General features: G+C 40.5%; 2 protein-coding genes across 4 annotated transcripts in view; one reads left to right on the top strand and one right to left on the bottom strand.

Annotated features, from left to right (window-relative positions):
• The window catches only part of acss2l (acyl-CoA synthetase short chain family member 2 like), a 153,248-nt gene that overhangs the window by 102,828 nt on the left and 35,898 nt on the right, over positions 1-14,522 (bottom strand). The gene's annotated exons all lie outside the window — the stretch shown is intronic.
• The window catches only part of ndufv2 (NADH:ubiquinone oxidoreductase core subunit V2), a 59,068-nt gene that overhangs the window by 17,460 nt on the left and 27,086 nt on the right, over positions 1-14,522 (top strand). Inside the window, exons 3-4 of the mRNA XM_073047365.1 lie at positions 3,752-3,814; positions 10,733-10,849. Of these exons, the coding sequence (XP_072903466.1) occupies positions 3,752-3,814; positions 10,733-10,849 (180 nt within the window). The remainder of the gene's footprint in view (positions 1-3,751; positions 3,815-10,732; positions 10,850-14,522) is intronic.

Below are 14,522 nucleotides of genomic sequence, written 5' to 3'. Positions count from 1 at the left end.
ATATTGTAGAGCATATTTATGATATTGGAATTCTGTATTTACTTTCAGCGTAGCTATTGTGTTTAAATCGTCATTGGGGAAACTATTTAACCACATTTTAGTTAAAGTCATTTGAGCCTGAATTGTACACCATGGAAGCAGGCCATTCAGCCACCAAGTCAGTGCCATGTCAGTTTTATCTAGGGTTTTCAGCTTGCATCTGTACTTTGCAGTTGTGTTAGCAATTAATGAAAAAAATTGGCTTTCATGTACTGAATAGTCATTCTTATTTATTATTTTTATATGAGTCATTGGCAAGGGAAGCATTTATTGCCCTTGATAACAGTATATACAGACTTCAGTTTGGGGCACTCCTACAGTCCTGGAACTTCCTGATTCGTTGCCAGAACTGATTTTGATTATGAGGATTGTGCATTACTTGCTCTCAGGATATTTCCGAAAAGAATGTGTCATTATATAGATGCAACATCTGAGTTAGAATTATTTCTATCCAATTGAAGTCTACAGCATTTGTAATCTCAAAATTATTACTCTACAATTAGTTTAAGGGTACTTTTATCCTTTCCCAAACATGGAGTGGCATGGTAGCGTGGCGGTTAACATTACACTTTCATTTGGATTAGCTGAGAACATTCAGTGCAAGACTGAAGGACAGTATCAGAGCTTGTGTACCCTGATAAAAGGGGTGGCACAGCGGCGTAGCGGTTACAGTGCCAGCAACCCGGGTTCAGTTCCTGCTAATGATTATAAGGAGTTTTTACGTTCTTCCCATGACCACATGGGTTTCCTCCAGGTGCTCTGGTTTCCTCCCACATTCCAGAGACATATGGGTTAGTAGGTTAATTGGTCACATGGGTATAATTGGATGGTGTGGGCTTTTTGGGCCTGAAGGGCCTGTACCTTTGCTGTCTCTCTAAATGCAAATAGAAAAATAAAAGTTAAAATCTTTATCATATTAATAACTTTTTAATTACATTTAAAATATTGTTAAATGTATATAGGAACATAGGATTAAGAAGGAGGGAGGCAAAGGACTGAAAATTATAGGCTAGGTAGCCTGCCTTCAGAGGTAGGTTATTGGAGTCCATTATTAAGAATGAGGTTTTGGGTACTTGGAGGCACAGAGGCTGAAGTCAGCATGGTTTTTTTAAGAGAAAATCTTGCCTAACAAATCTGTTGGAATTCTTTTGAGGAAATTACAGGCAGTATAGAGAAAGGAGAGTCAATGGATATTGTTTACTTGGATATTCAGAAGGCCTTTGACAAGGTGCTGCACATGTGTCTGCTAAACAAGATAAGAGCCCATGATATTACAGTAAAGATACCAGCACGGATAGGATTAGAGGGCACAGCCTCAAAATAAAATGAAGTCCCTTTAGAACAGAGAAGAGAAGGAATTTCTTTAGCCAGAGAATGGTTTATCTGTAGAATTCATTGGCACAATCAATCATTAGGTAGATTTAATGTGGAGGTGACAGGTTCTTTATTAGTAAGTGCATTATAGGAGAATGGGGTTGAGAGATAATATATCAGCTATGATGGAATAGTGGTGCAGACACATTTTTGGCCACATATAGGTTAAATTCACTTCAGTCTCACTTTACTGCACTGTAGATGGCTATAAAGCAAATTCTGTAAAGACCGCAACAGGGTATTTCTGCATTAAGTTATGTTTTCAAATCACAAATGTTCGACAGTGAATCATTTCAAAGCAAAATACTCAGTCATCAAGAATCTACACAGCAAGGTTTGTGATGGTGAGAGTGCATTGAGAGAAGACTTTTGATGGAGTGTCGGCAACTTTAAAAATGAGAAGAGATGTGTTTAGAGAAAAAAATGCCAGAAGCTGGACTCTTCATTTCAATCTTGCTCCACAATTTGATCTTCTCCCTGAACTTCACTCTGCCACACATTTGTCTAGGATTCCAAAACTCTGATTTTTTTACGACATGTTCGGCTGAATGTCCCATTCAAAGCCAATTCCAATCTCATTAATTCTATTCCCTGGCTAATTTCCCGGAAAGCCGTTTCCTCTCACATAGCTATGAACTCCATATTGATTCTTCTACAATTTACTTGTATTATGGAATAACAACCAATTCACTAATGATCAGCCTATCTCTAGAGTATGGAAAGAAACCCACACAGTCACAAACTCCACACAGACAGGATAAAGCAGCGGTGCTAGAGCAAAGGCATGTATGTCTATTATTCCATTCTCCATATGTGCTTCTAAATGCAATTACCGTAATGAGTGTGCTTCCACAGCTTTTAGCTTGAGAATTCCAGCAATGAAGTTTACTCTTCAATATCCAACTCTCTTTCCACCCCCCCCCAACCTGCACAAGTGAAAAACTCTAATACAAGGGAACTTTGTATTGCTAAGGCCCTACAAAATGTATTGCAAATTTCAAGGATATCAATAAAGATTGTGGACTGGAGAAGAGATGTGATGAGGCTGAAGTAGATTGAAGAAGTAATGAAGGTGAAGACCATGGATGAAGGTTGCTCAGGTCAAGGATTTTGGAAACCTCTGCATTGTGACAGGAGATGATGTATGCTGATGAGGGGTTTGGGAATAAGTGTGGCAGTCCAGCCCACTTGCCAACTACATGGACCAGATCTGGAGTTTGCAAAGACATCATTAAAGTAATTGAGTGCAAAGGTGAATAAAGCTCAAACATCCCTTCAGTGGTGTGGGGGAGGATCAGAAGCATGTGTTTTTGTGAAAAATGTTCATCTTGTTAATGCCCAAGTTGTGGGATATGCAGTTTACTCAGAGCTAACTAAAGCAGCTTTGTTTCATGATATTTGAACTGAAGACAAATCTTGCTTGGTTATGTAGTACAGCCATGCACTTTTGATAAAGGCTGGGTTTGAGCTAGGTTTTGTCCATATCTGACCTACAGATGATGCACCAAATGACATCTAAATATTGAGAGAAAAATGGGTAAAGGATATCAAGCCAAAAACAAAGGTTGACTTTGTGAAGGAAAGTTCTAAAGTTACAACAGTGATTCAGAAGACAGAGGGAAGTCCAGGGATACAAAAATGGGCAGCTCAATGTTAAAAGTTATAGGAGTAGCTTTAATATAACAGTCTATTGATAATCTCAATCAGATGTATTACTTCCTTTTGCAAAGCATGATTTTCCTTTACATACATTTGAGTAGTGTTTTTTAAAGCATATCTCCTCTAGCCTCTCAACGTGCAGTGGTGGGAGCAGCCTCAATGGCTTTTACCCAGGCAGTTAGAATGATTGCTCCAGAATTCACTCTTCAGCCTTGGACCATGGAATGTGCTAGCCCTGTGCATTTAGACATATCTTAACCAAACTGATCATCTTCCAACAGCAATTGGATGTTTGTTTCAGTTTGTCCCTGGAGGGCACAAAATCACTTTTCCTGAAAAAGCTGTGCCTTTGATTAGCATTATCATCGTATTACCTTGTTCTCCAACCTCACCTCATTCATTAGGCTCACTTCCTACCTATGCATGTTAATTGTACATTGTCAGAGTATTTTGTTTATGTAATTGTACACTGCAACCATGCTGACACTAAGTGGACTTGATTATCAGGCCTTTGTGAAGATCTTTGAAATTAGTGGAAAGCATTAGCAAAGACTATTAGATGTAAACTTCTGGTGTAAAATGTTAATCAGCCCTATAAAATGTACAAATTCCTATTTATGTAATGGAAAGCTCCGTTTTCCCTCATCAGCTTCTACTTAAAAATCTGTTTTTCTTTAAGCATAGGGATTCCCCTGAGAATAATCAAGATACACCTTTTGATTTCACACCTGAAAATTACAAGGTAAGAAAACTAACTTTTGACCCTCTTCTGAGAATCAGGTTTAATATCACTAACATATGTTGTGAAATTTGTTTTGCGATGGCAATACAGTGTAATATATATAAATTATTAGAAGTTACAATAAGAAAAATATATAGGACAAAATGAAAGCAAAATAGTTCTTCGGGTATTCTAGGAAATAATTTTTGTGAAATCCATTGGGAGAAGGAGTGCATTTGTAAAATTGCTTTATATAACAATGACTTTGCCATTTACTGATTGATACAATGTTAGGCCAAGGCTGTTTGGTGTAAAAAGGGGAGGAAGAAAGCAAAGCAGAACAGCTCTTCCTGAAGGTGAAATGATTCTGTGCCATTGGAAATTGTGTATTATCAGAAGAATATTTCACATTTTGAAAAAGGGGAAATGAGCATTTTACATTTTAAGTTGAGCCTTAGCTTGATTATAAGTAATTAGTATTGAAAACTCATCTATGCTTTAACAACACAATCTTTGGAAACTAAAGGGTTGCAAACTTTGATGTTAGCCATTATTGTTTGGAAGGTCGGAGGGTCTTTGTAAAGTTAGGTTGCCTTACTGACAACATTTGGAAAATATTCAGTAGTAGTAGTGCTTTCTAATCAATAGTACACTGTACTGCATAAAATTAAAAATAAATAAATAATTTATGGATAGAATTGGTGATTTTCACATTCACTCAACTTAAAACCATTTATTCCTCTCTTTGCTCTGCTTCTATTGGATGAAGAGCATACTAAAATCAATAAATTCTTGTACCGGTATTTATCATCTTGAACTATTGCTGTCTTTCCAACAAGGTAATTCCACTCTTGTTGAGAGAGTCCAGTATTTGGACATAATGATGGTGATGTCCATGTCAACATGGTGGGAGATTTAGACATGATGGTGTTGAAGCATATCACCTCCTGTCTGAATGGTGACTTGGATCTGCTCCAATTCACCTACCGAAACAACAGGTCTACAGCAGATGCTATCTCATTGGCTCTTCACACAATCCTGGAACGTCTGAACAGCATAGTTGTATGCATCAGGATGCTCTTTATCGATTACAGTTTGGTATTTAACACTATCATTCCCTCAAAACTAGTCAGTAAAATCCAACACCTGAGCCTTGTGCAATTGGATGCTGGATTTGCTCACTTGTAGACCCCAGTCAGTTCGGATTGGCAAAAAACATTTCCTCCACAATTTCCATCAGGAGCACTACAGGATCTGTACTCAGCCGCTGCTCTACTCGCTTTCATCTATGACTGTGTAGCGAAGTATAGCTCCAACACCATACAAGTTTATTGACAACACCACTGTTGTGGGTTGTATCAAAGGGGGTGATGAATCAGCATACAGGAGGGAGATTGAAAACTTGGCTGAGTCATGTAATAACAACAACCTCTCACTCTATGTCAATAAGACCAAGGAATTGATTTTAGACTTCAAGAGAGGGAAATCTGAGGTCCATGAGCCAGTAATCATCAGAGGTGAAGAGGGTCAGTAACTTTAAAATCCTGGCTGTCACTGTCTCAGAGGATGTGTGCTTGACCCATCATATAACTATTGTTGCGAAGAAAGCACAACAGTGCCTCTACTTCCTCAGGAGTCAGTGGAGGTTTGGCGTGTCAAACCTTGGCAAACTTCTATAGATGTGTGCTGACTAGCTGCATTACAACCTGGTATGGGAACACCAATACCTTTGAGCCTTTGTTAGTGTGTTTATGGTGCAAGAATCAAGATCCTGAAGAAAAGTTTGGATCTCCACATCAAGCCATCTCTTGGCAACATCAAATATCAGTGTCAGAATCCACCAGTTTTCCCATGTTGTAGCTCAGCCCTCAGCAACCTGAGCGAAAGAATATTCTGAGAGCAAGCCTAAGGAGTATGTTAGGAGTGCCACGGCTGTGTAGCAGTTCATGTAACACTGTTTCAGTGCCAGCTGCAAGATCAGGGTTCAATTCCCATTGCTGTCTGTAAGGAGTTTGTTTGTTCTCCCCATAACCATGTGGGTTTTCAGTGGATGCTCTGGTTTTCTCCCATATTGCAAACAAGTACAGGTTAGGGAGTTGTGGACATTCTATAATAGTGCTGGAAGCATGGCAATACTTACCAGCACAATCAGTCCGTGTTGATTTGATGTAATAATGTACAGTACTGTATAAAAGTTATAGGTACATATATATATAGCTAAGATGCCTAAGACTTGCATAGTACTGTATTTGTCAACATGGAGCGGAGAGGGAGTTTGTAAATATGACGGGAGCAGAGAATGTTGGAAATGGGGAAAGTGGAGCACTGTGGGAGGGGTGTGAGACAGATGGCAGAGAAGGAATGTCAGGGTCAAGGGGACATATGGGTGCAGACGCACCCAGCTCTGAGAGACCAGGCAGAGTACCTTGATTCTAAATATTTGGTTTATTGATCATTACAAAATGTCTCTCTGGTGTTTCCTACTCCCTTCCCCTTTTCCCAACTGTGATTCCTCTCTCTCCATCCCCTTCCCACTCTCAGTCCACAATAGAGACCCATATCAGAATCAGGTTTATCATCACTCACATGTGTCATGAAATTTGTTTTTTTTCTTGCGGTAGCAGTGTTTTCCCCTCATTCGCAGGTCCTCTACCAGAGGCCTGGGAGCTTGAGGGTTCAGAGTAGTATCCTTACTGTTCCAAGTAGTGTACTCTTCTGGTACCAGGTCTCAAATGTTGTTCCGGGGATTTGTTGAGGCCACTCTCCCAGTCCACATGTTACAACTCCATGTGCTCCTATCACCACTGTGATTACTCTCGCTTTAACCTTCCAGATCCTTTCTGTCTACTCTTTCAGGCTCTGGTATTTCTCCAGCTTCTCATATTCTTTCTTCCTGATGTTACTATCCTTCAGGATTGCTACATCTATTACTATTGCTTTCTTCTGTTCCTTGTCCAGTATTACTATGTCTCGTTGGTTAGCCAGTACCTGCTTATCGGTCTGTATTTGGAAGTCCTACAGGATCTTAGCTCTGTCATTCTCCGCTACCTTTCAGATGTTTCCTATTCGGACTTGGGTGTCCACTCCATACTCAGCACAGATGTTCCTGTACACAATTCCTGCAGCTTGGTTGTGCCATTTAGTGTACGCTGTCCCTGCCTGCATCTTGCACCTTATTACTATGTGTTGGATGGTTTCAGTAGATTCCTTGCACAGTCTGCATTTTGGATCTTGTCTGGTGTGATAGACCCTTGCTTTTATTGCTCTTGTGCAGCCATGAGCAGTGCATCTCTGCTGTCCCTCAGCTTTGCCATTTCCAGCTGTTGTTAGGACTTTATAATGGCAGCCTCCTCTGATATCTGGCGATGGTACATCCACGTAGTGGCTTGTCCTGCCATGGCCTCTGGTCTTCTGGCTCTGCTTCCATATCCCCTGCCTGCTGTCTGTGGTATTCTCCTAGCAGGTCATCCTTAGGAGCCATCTTCATGACATACTCATGGATGTTTTGCATTTCTTCCAGGACTGTGGCCTTGACACTTTCAAGTCCTCGTCTTCCTTTATTCTGGTGGGTGTTTGACGTTGGACTTTGGATGGAATTTTCCGTGTATTGCTAGTTGTTTCTACAACTTGACGTAAGCAGCTTCCAGTTCGTTCCTTGTCCAGCACACTTGCGGCTGAGCATCTGATCACTGGTAGGGTGAATCTGTTGATAGCTCTGATCTTGATCTTCCCATTCAGCTGGCTTTTTAGGACCTGTCTCACTCTTTGGAGGCACTTGGATGTTGCAGCCTTCCTTGTGTCCTCATCATGGCTACAAGATTCCCTGGTATTTGCAGCTGTCCCGTACGTCTAGTATGTGGTCTTCAGGTAACTCCAACTCCTTCAGTCTTGATGAGTTTGCCTCTTTTCACCACCATCCAGTCCAAATTACATCCCGATGTCTCTGCTGTACACCCTTGTCAGGTGGATTACTGAGTCAATGTCTCTTTCATTTGTGGCATACAGCTTGATGTCATCCATACACAAGAGATGGCTGATGGTTACTAGATTCTTGAACCTCTACCCATACCCACTGGCTGAGGGATTTTAAGCCGATGCAAATCAGCAGAGGGGGTAGTATATCACCTTAGTATATTCCACATCTGATGGTCAATCATTCTACTGGCTTTGAGTTAACTTCTGGCATTGTTCTCCAATGGTCCATTGAGTTCTTGATGAAGGTCTTTAGTGTCTTGTTGACCTTGTACAGAGACAGACATTCCAGGATGCATGAGTGGGGCATTGAGTCATATGCTTTCTGGTAGTCAATCCAGGTTCTGCTTAGGTTGGTTTGCCTGGTCTTGGAGACTCACATGACTGCTTTGTCTACCAGTAGTTGGTGCTTGGAGCAATTATCAATCCTCCCCTGAGCAGGGCTCAGGAACGTGTTCCTTCAGCTTGGTGGTTATGATGCCTGATAGGAGCTTCCATGTTGTTGATAGGCAGGCTATAGACCAGTAGTTTGATGGTGTTTGTGAGGATCCTTCATTATGAGTACTGCCCTTCCTTGAGTTAGCCAGTCGAGGTGGGAGCCTGCTTCAAGCAGCAGGTTCATTTGAGCTGCCAGCTGTGTACATAATGCTGTTAGTTGCTTCAGCCAATAGGTGTAGATCCTGTCAGGCCCCGGTGATGTTCGGTTCTTCATACTTGCTATTGCTTTGATGGTGACTGGTTCCTCCTCTGGGAGGTTGCAGAGGCTTGCTTGTAGGTCTTTCAGCCATTGGGCACTGGTATTATGTCAAGCTTCTTTCTCCCTTGTATTCTTCCAGTACTTCTCAGTTGCTCTTTTGGTTGGTTCAGGTACTGGCATGTTGTTGCTCTGGAACTGTGTGAATACTTTTCCTGGTTCTTTGTAGAAGAGCACATTTATTTACTTGGCCTCTGCATCCTTAGTATATCTCTATAATCTGGTAGTCAGAGCTGTTAACTGTTGCTTTCCAGGGCTTTAGCTAGGGACATACCCCTGTAGTTCCTTAATAGCCGAGATGAGTCTTTGGTCTTCCCACCTTCCTGCAATTCAGTTAGTCTGCTGACCTTCGCCCTGTGGTTTTCATCTTGGCTTCCAATCGTCATCTCCAGGGGTGGGGTGGGGTTATAACAGTACTCTCCACTGTATTTCATTTTGTAGCCCGGCATTTCTAGGACTGCTACTGCTGATGCATATATTAGGTTATTGGTCTCAGTTATGTTGGAGGTTGCAATTATGAGTAGTGCTTCATTGGGCGCTTCTAGCATGTTGTCTGATGGAATGTTATCAGTAAGTCTGGCGGGCCTCGTTCATTGATTGACAGTTGTCAGTTTAGCTATGAGCTTCTCTGATTGCAGCAGCAAACGTTGATTTGCCCCAAGGTGAGGTTCGAACTTGCATTTCCCATGTACAAGGTGATACTATGACCTTCGTGTCATCTGCGAGTGCTGGAGGTTATATATGCCTGAGTACTGTATTTCACTGTATGTTTCCATGTACATGTAACAAATAAAGCTAATCTTTACATTTTTAAGGCTTCAGTATGGCACAAAGCTAATGGTCAACCTAGTGGTAGTGATTTACCCCATCCTCCTCAGTCAGGCTCATTTTACAACCAGGAATGGATATCTCATAGCACTGGAGATATAACACCATCTTAAAAATCAAATCAGATCAATTGGCAGGGCAAAATACAGCCAATATTCACTCCCATTGTCAACGTTCTGATCAATTCATCCATCTCCAGTGGGTAGGCCACATTATAGAAACATAGAAAATAGGTGCAGGAGTAGGCCATTCGGCCCTTCGAGCCTGCACCACCATTCAGTATGATCATGGCCGATCATCCAACTCAGAACCCTGTACCTGCTTTCTCTCCATACCCCCTGATCCCTTTAGCCACAAGGGCCATATCTAACTTCCTCTTAAATATAGCCAATGAACCAGCCTCAACTGTTTACTGTGGCAGAGAATTCCACAGATTCACCACTCTCTGTGTGAAGAAGTTTTTCCTCATCTCGGTCCTAAAAGGCTTCCCCTTTATCCTTAAACTGTGACCCCTCGTTCTGGACTTCCCCAACATCGGAAACAATCTTCCTGCATCTAGCCTGTCCAATCCCTTTAGAATTTTATACGTTTCAATAAGATCCCCCCTCAATCTTCTAAATTCCAGTGAGTATAAGCCTAGTCGATCCAGTCTTTCTTCATATGAAAGTCCTGCCATCCCAGGAATCAATCTGGTGAATCAATCATCCACAGGTTGGACAACAAATTCCCAAAACAAGCAGTCTAGTTCAAGCTTAATTGGAGTTAAAGATTTTCAAACAGCTAAACAATATTTCCAAAAATAATATTTGTCAAAATGTTTCTTAATAAAACGTAAGACCCTTAATAACTCAGTATAGGAGGAGCAGTCAAGAAGATACTTGGCCCAGGAACACGGCTAGGAGCATTGCAGCAAAAGCAGGGCTTGCAAAAAATCAGTGTTGCAAACTTGCCTATATGGGACAGGTTCTGAACATCCCACTTCATGCATGAACCACTTCAGAACCATGAGAACTGTAACAGAAATAAGTCAGTCTCAGCCATGAAGATGGACAAAAAAAATAGCATCATGGGTGTAGTCACCTTTCTCTTTGAGTTCAATGAAAATGAGGTATGCAACCTTCATTATCTTAAATGGACCTCTGTAAATGCAAGTAGTTCCTTTCTTCCCCCCCAAACCCCCTTATAGAATTTCCAAGCCAAATCATTCATATTTCATCATTCGATATGTACAACATAAAGTAGAATAGCTATGGTTTCCATATAATTTAATGTGTTTATTCATTTCTATCCTGATTCTTTATTTGGAGATATGTGTAAATGTTTGCAATTTAAATCATGATTGACAAAACACAAACTTGCTTTTCATTTTATCTTCATTGTTGCAGCGGCTAGAGGTTATTCTTAAGAGTTATCCAGAAGGACATAAATCAGCTGCCGTAATCCCAGTACTGGATCTAGCACAGAGACAAAATGGTTGGCTGCCCCTCTCGGCCATGAACAAGGTAAATTAAATGTGATCAAAAGTTTATGGTTGAAAGAAAGCTAAATGACATGGTTTTAAAATATATTTTCCTCCTCCTTTTCTCCTGTCCACCCTGTGTTTTACATGTCAGAAGCACCTGAAGCACAGCTTGTGCAAGTGCTTTGTAGTTAGAAATCTTTTTGTTACTGTTTTTGGACCCTTTCAGTCAGAACTTTACAAAATTGTCGTTTGGTTTTCAAGTTACTCCCTTTTTGTTCAAGAGCCTGATGGTTGAGGGGTAATAACTTCCTCCAGACTCACCACTAGGTTTAGGATCAGTTATTAACCCTCAACCATCAGACGTTTGAACCAGAAGGGAACAACTTGAACACTGAATGACAATTTTGTGAAGTTCTTTACTCAACTTCACTTGCCTCACCACTGAAATGTTCCCATAACCTATGGACTAATTTTCAAGGACGACTCATCTTATTCTCGATATTTATTTCTTAGTTATTTATTATTATTTTTTCTCTTTTTGTATTTGCAGTCTTGTCTTTTGCACACTGGTTGAATGCTCAATTTGGTGCTGCCTTCCATTTATTCTATTATGGATTTATTGTCTGCAAGAAAATGACTCTCGGTTATATATGGTGACATATATGTACTATGATAATAAATTTACTTTTAACTTTAACCTTCTCTTTGTATGGAAGTGTCTCATGTCCTAGTTAGGTATGATGTCATCACGATTTGTCATTGCAGATTTGCAATGACAAATCTGCGGACACTTTCTCTACTCCCAGCAACTCTAAATAATAATTTTTTCTTCGGAATCATAAATGTGTCCATTGTTTACTATCACGGAAATATTATCACAAAGGGTATAGTAGTTCTAGAGGATTGCTCACCGTCACCAATGCTTCATGGGAGTTAGGAATGCAGTAACATACATCCATAAATTAAAAGCAATATTAGTGTGGTGAATGATATTAGATATTTAACTTCAGTAAAAACTGCGTTTACAGTAATTTCAATGGGTTTATAAATTCCAAATAGAAGTAAAATTATAGCTTCAATTAAGTATGAATAAGTAGAATTGGAGTTGCACAGCACAGGAAACAGACCCTGCTACTCATTACATCCGTGGTGATCTTTTTCCCAATTTGCATAAATTTGGTTGCTCCCATTGGGGTAATTTTCTTCTGAGTTTCCCTATTTAAGTGCTTTCCAAATACAGTGGATTCAGGTTAGTTGGGACACATTGAGACCAGTACATTTTGGCCCAATTAAGCAGCCGAAGTTTCATGTAAGTAGTTAAAAAGACAATCTGCCATTTAACTGAGTAACAAATTATGTATTTAAATGATATAGAGAAGAAATTAGAATGCTATCAGTACCACTACAGTATTAGAAAACTGTATTGGTTCCTAATAGTTATCGACAGAGGAATTCATGCAGTGTCTGCCTTCATGTTCTTTTGATTGTAAGTGAACAAAATCAGCGCAGAAGCCAAATGTAGATAATGGACTGCCTTCATTACCTTCCTGGGTGAAGTTCTATCTAAAATTACTGCCTTTTAATTTGGCGTGTGTTGGCCCAAATGAATTACGTATCACAAGCAGCAACTGGCACTCTTTTAAAATCTGTTTGCTCTAAGAATAGTGTAGTATCTAATGGTCACACAAGAGCGCATGGCTGACACTAATTAGAAATTGTTTGGCAACAGCCTCACAATTAAGTGGCATAGTATTCCAAATAAATGAAGGAAATTCCAGTCCTTCCGGAGGGTTTCAGCCCAAAATGTTGACTGTACTTTTTTTTCCATAGATGCTGCCTGGCCTGCTGAGTTCCACCAGCATTTTGTGTGTGCTGCTTGGATTTCCAGCATCTGCAGATTTTCTCTTGTTTGTGAAAGAAATTCCAGCTATTTTGTCCAATAGTTTTTGTTCTTTAAGAGTTGTCCCAAATAAGTAGCTGCCCTGATTAACTGGAATCCACTGTACCTCCTAAACTTCGTAATTGTATCTGGTTCCGCCACATTCAGTGGAAGTGAAGTCTAGGTATCAACCACTCTGTTTTAAAACAAACTTTGCCTTCAAATTCCCTTTTAAATTCTTTCCTCTTACCTTAAATCTATTCCCTCCTGTTTTTGATACTCTAGCATGAGAGAAAGATTCTGACTACTAACCACACTTACGCTGCTTATAATTTTCTATATGTCTATCAAGCTCAGCCTCTTTTTCTTCAGGGAAACAAACCCAGTCTATCCATTTTTTCCCAATAACTAAACTTCATTCCTAACAACATCTATCCTGGAGGACCTGCTTTTCAGATTCCTACCTAATTACTTAAATTCTCTCTTCAGGACCTCCTCCCTTATCCTACCTATGTGATTTGGGCCAGTATGTACCAAGACTTCTAGCTGCTCACTGTCCCTCTTTAGAACACTTTGGACCTAATCAGTGATGATCTGATCTTGGCACCAGGGAGGCAACATACCATCCGGATGTCTATATCACGTCCACAGAATCTCATGTCTACTCCTAACTATGGAATCTCTTCTCACTACCATAGACCTCCCCTCCAACCCCCCACCCCGCCCCTGCCCTGACCGAGTCAGAATGCTAGACAGTGTCAGAGACCCAATCATTGTAGCTTTCCCCAGTAGGTCTCCCACCCTCCCCCCACCCGACAATATCAAAAGTGGTATATTTATTGTTGAGGGGAATGCCCACAGGGGTATCTGCAAAAGCTGTCTATTTCCTTCCCATTTCCTGACGGTCACCCAGGTATCTGTCTCCCACAACTGAGAGGTGATCACCTCCCTATAGCTCCTGTCAGTTTCCTGTATAAGTGGAAGGTCATCAAGCTGCAGCTCCAGAACCTTAACATGTTCTCTGAGGAGCTACAGCTCGGTGCACCTGGTGCAGGTGTGGCTATCAGGGAGGCTGAAGGTCTCCCAAAATTCCCGCATCTCACACAACACAACAGAGCCACTGGAGCCAACCTTGCTGCACTATGTACTAACACTGAATGTTACAATGGAAATGAAGGATTGGAAGATGCAATTGTCAAGAGCATTCTTTGAAGGCAGTCCATTATTTGCACTAGTGTCTCTGCTAACTTTGGTGGAACACAGCACCTGGCCTGCTGTGTTCCACCAGCATTTTGTGTGTGTTGTTTGAATTCCCAGCATCTGCAGATTTCCTCGTGTTTGCTCTGTGCTAACTTTGTTGATTTACAGTCAGTCAAAAGAACATGGTGGCATACAGTAGATTAATTCCTCTTTTGATAACTATTAGGAAGTAATACATTGTTTTATAGTACTGTAGTGGTATAGCAGTGTTCTAATGTGTTCTGTATTTCGTTTAAATATATGATTTGTTACTCAATTAAACAGTAGTCCGTCTTAACTATTTCCATGAAACTTCAGCTAATTGGGACAGACACTTAGATGGACCAAAATGTACTGGTCCCGATGTCCCCTAATTAACCTGAATCCACTGTATCTGGAATAGCTTGTTGTAATGTTTTGTCTCGAGTAGTTGCTTAATTCTCTTTATATAATCAATATATGTTTATCATACAAGTCATGCTTTTTGGATGCATTGTAGGGATTTTTTAGTGTAGGGCATCACCTGATTGAAGTACAGTTGCAAGAAAGAGTTGTGAACTCTTTGCAACTACCAGGTTTTCTGCATTAATTACTC

This window comes from Hemitrygon akajei, chromosome 1, assembly GCF_048418815.1.
Source record: "Hemitrygon akajei chromosome 1, sHemAka1.3, whole genome shotgun sequence".
Lineage (NCBI taxonomy): Eukaryota > Metazoa > Chordata > Chondrichthyes > Myliobatiformes > Dasyatidae > Hemitrygon > Hemitrygon akajei.
The sequence above is the reverse complement of the archived record's forward strand: the minus strand, read 5'-3'. Positions and strand labels throughout refer to the sequence as shown.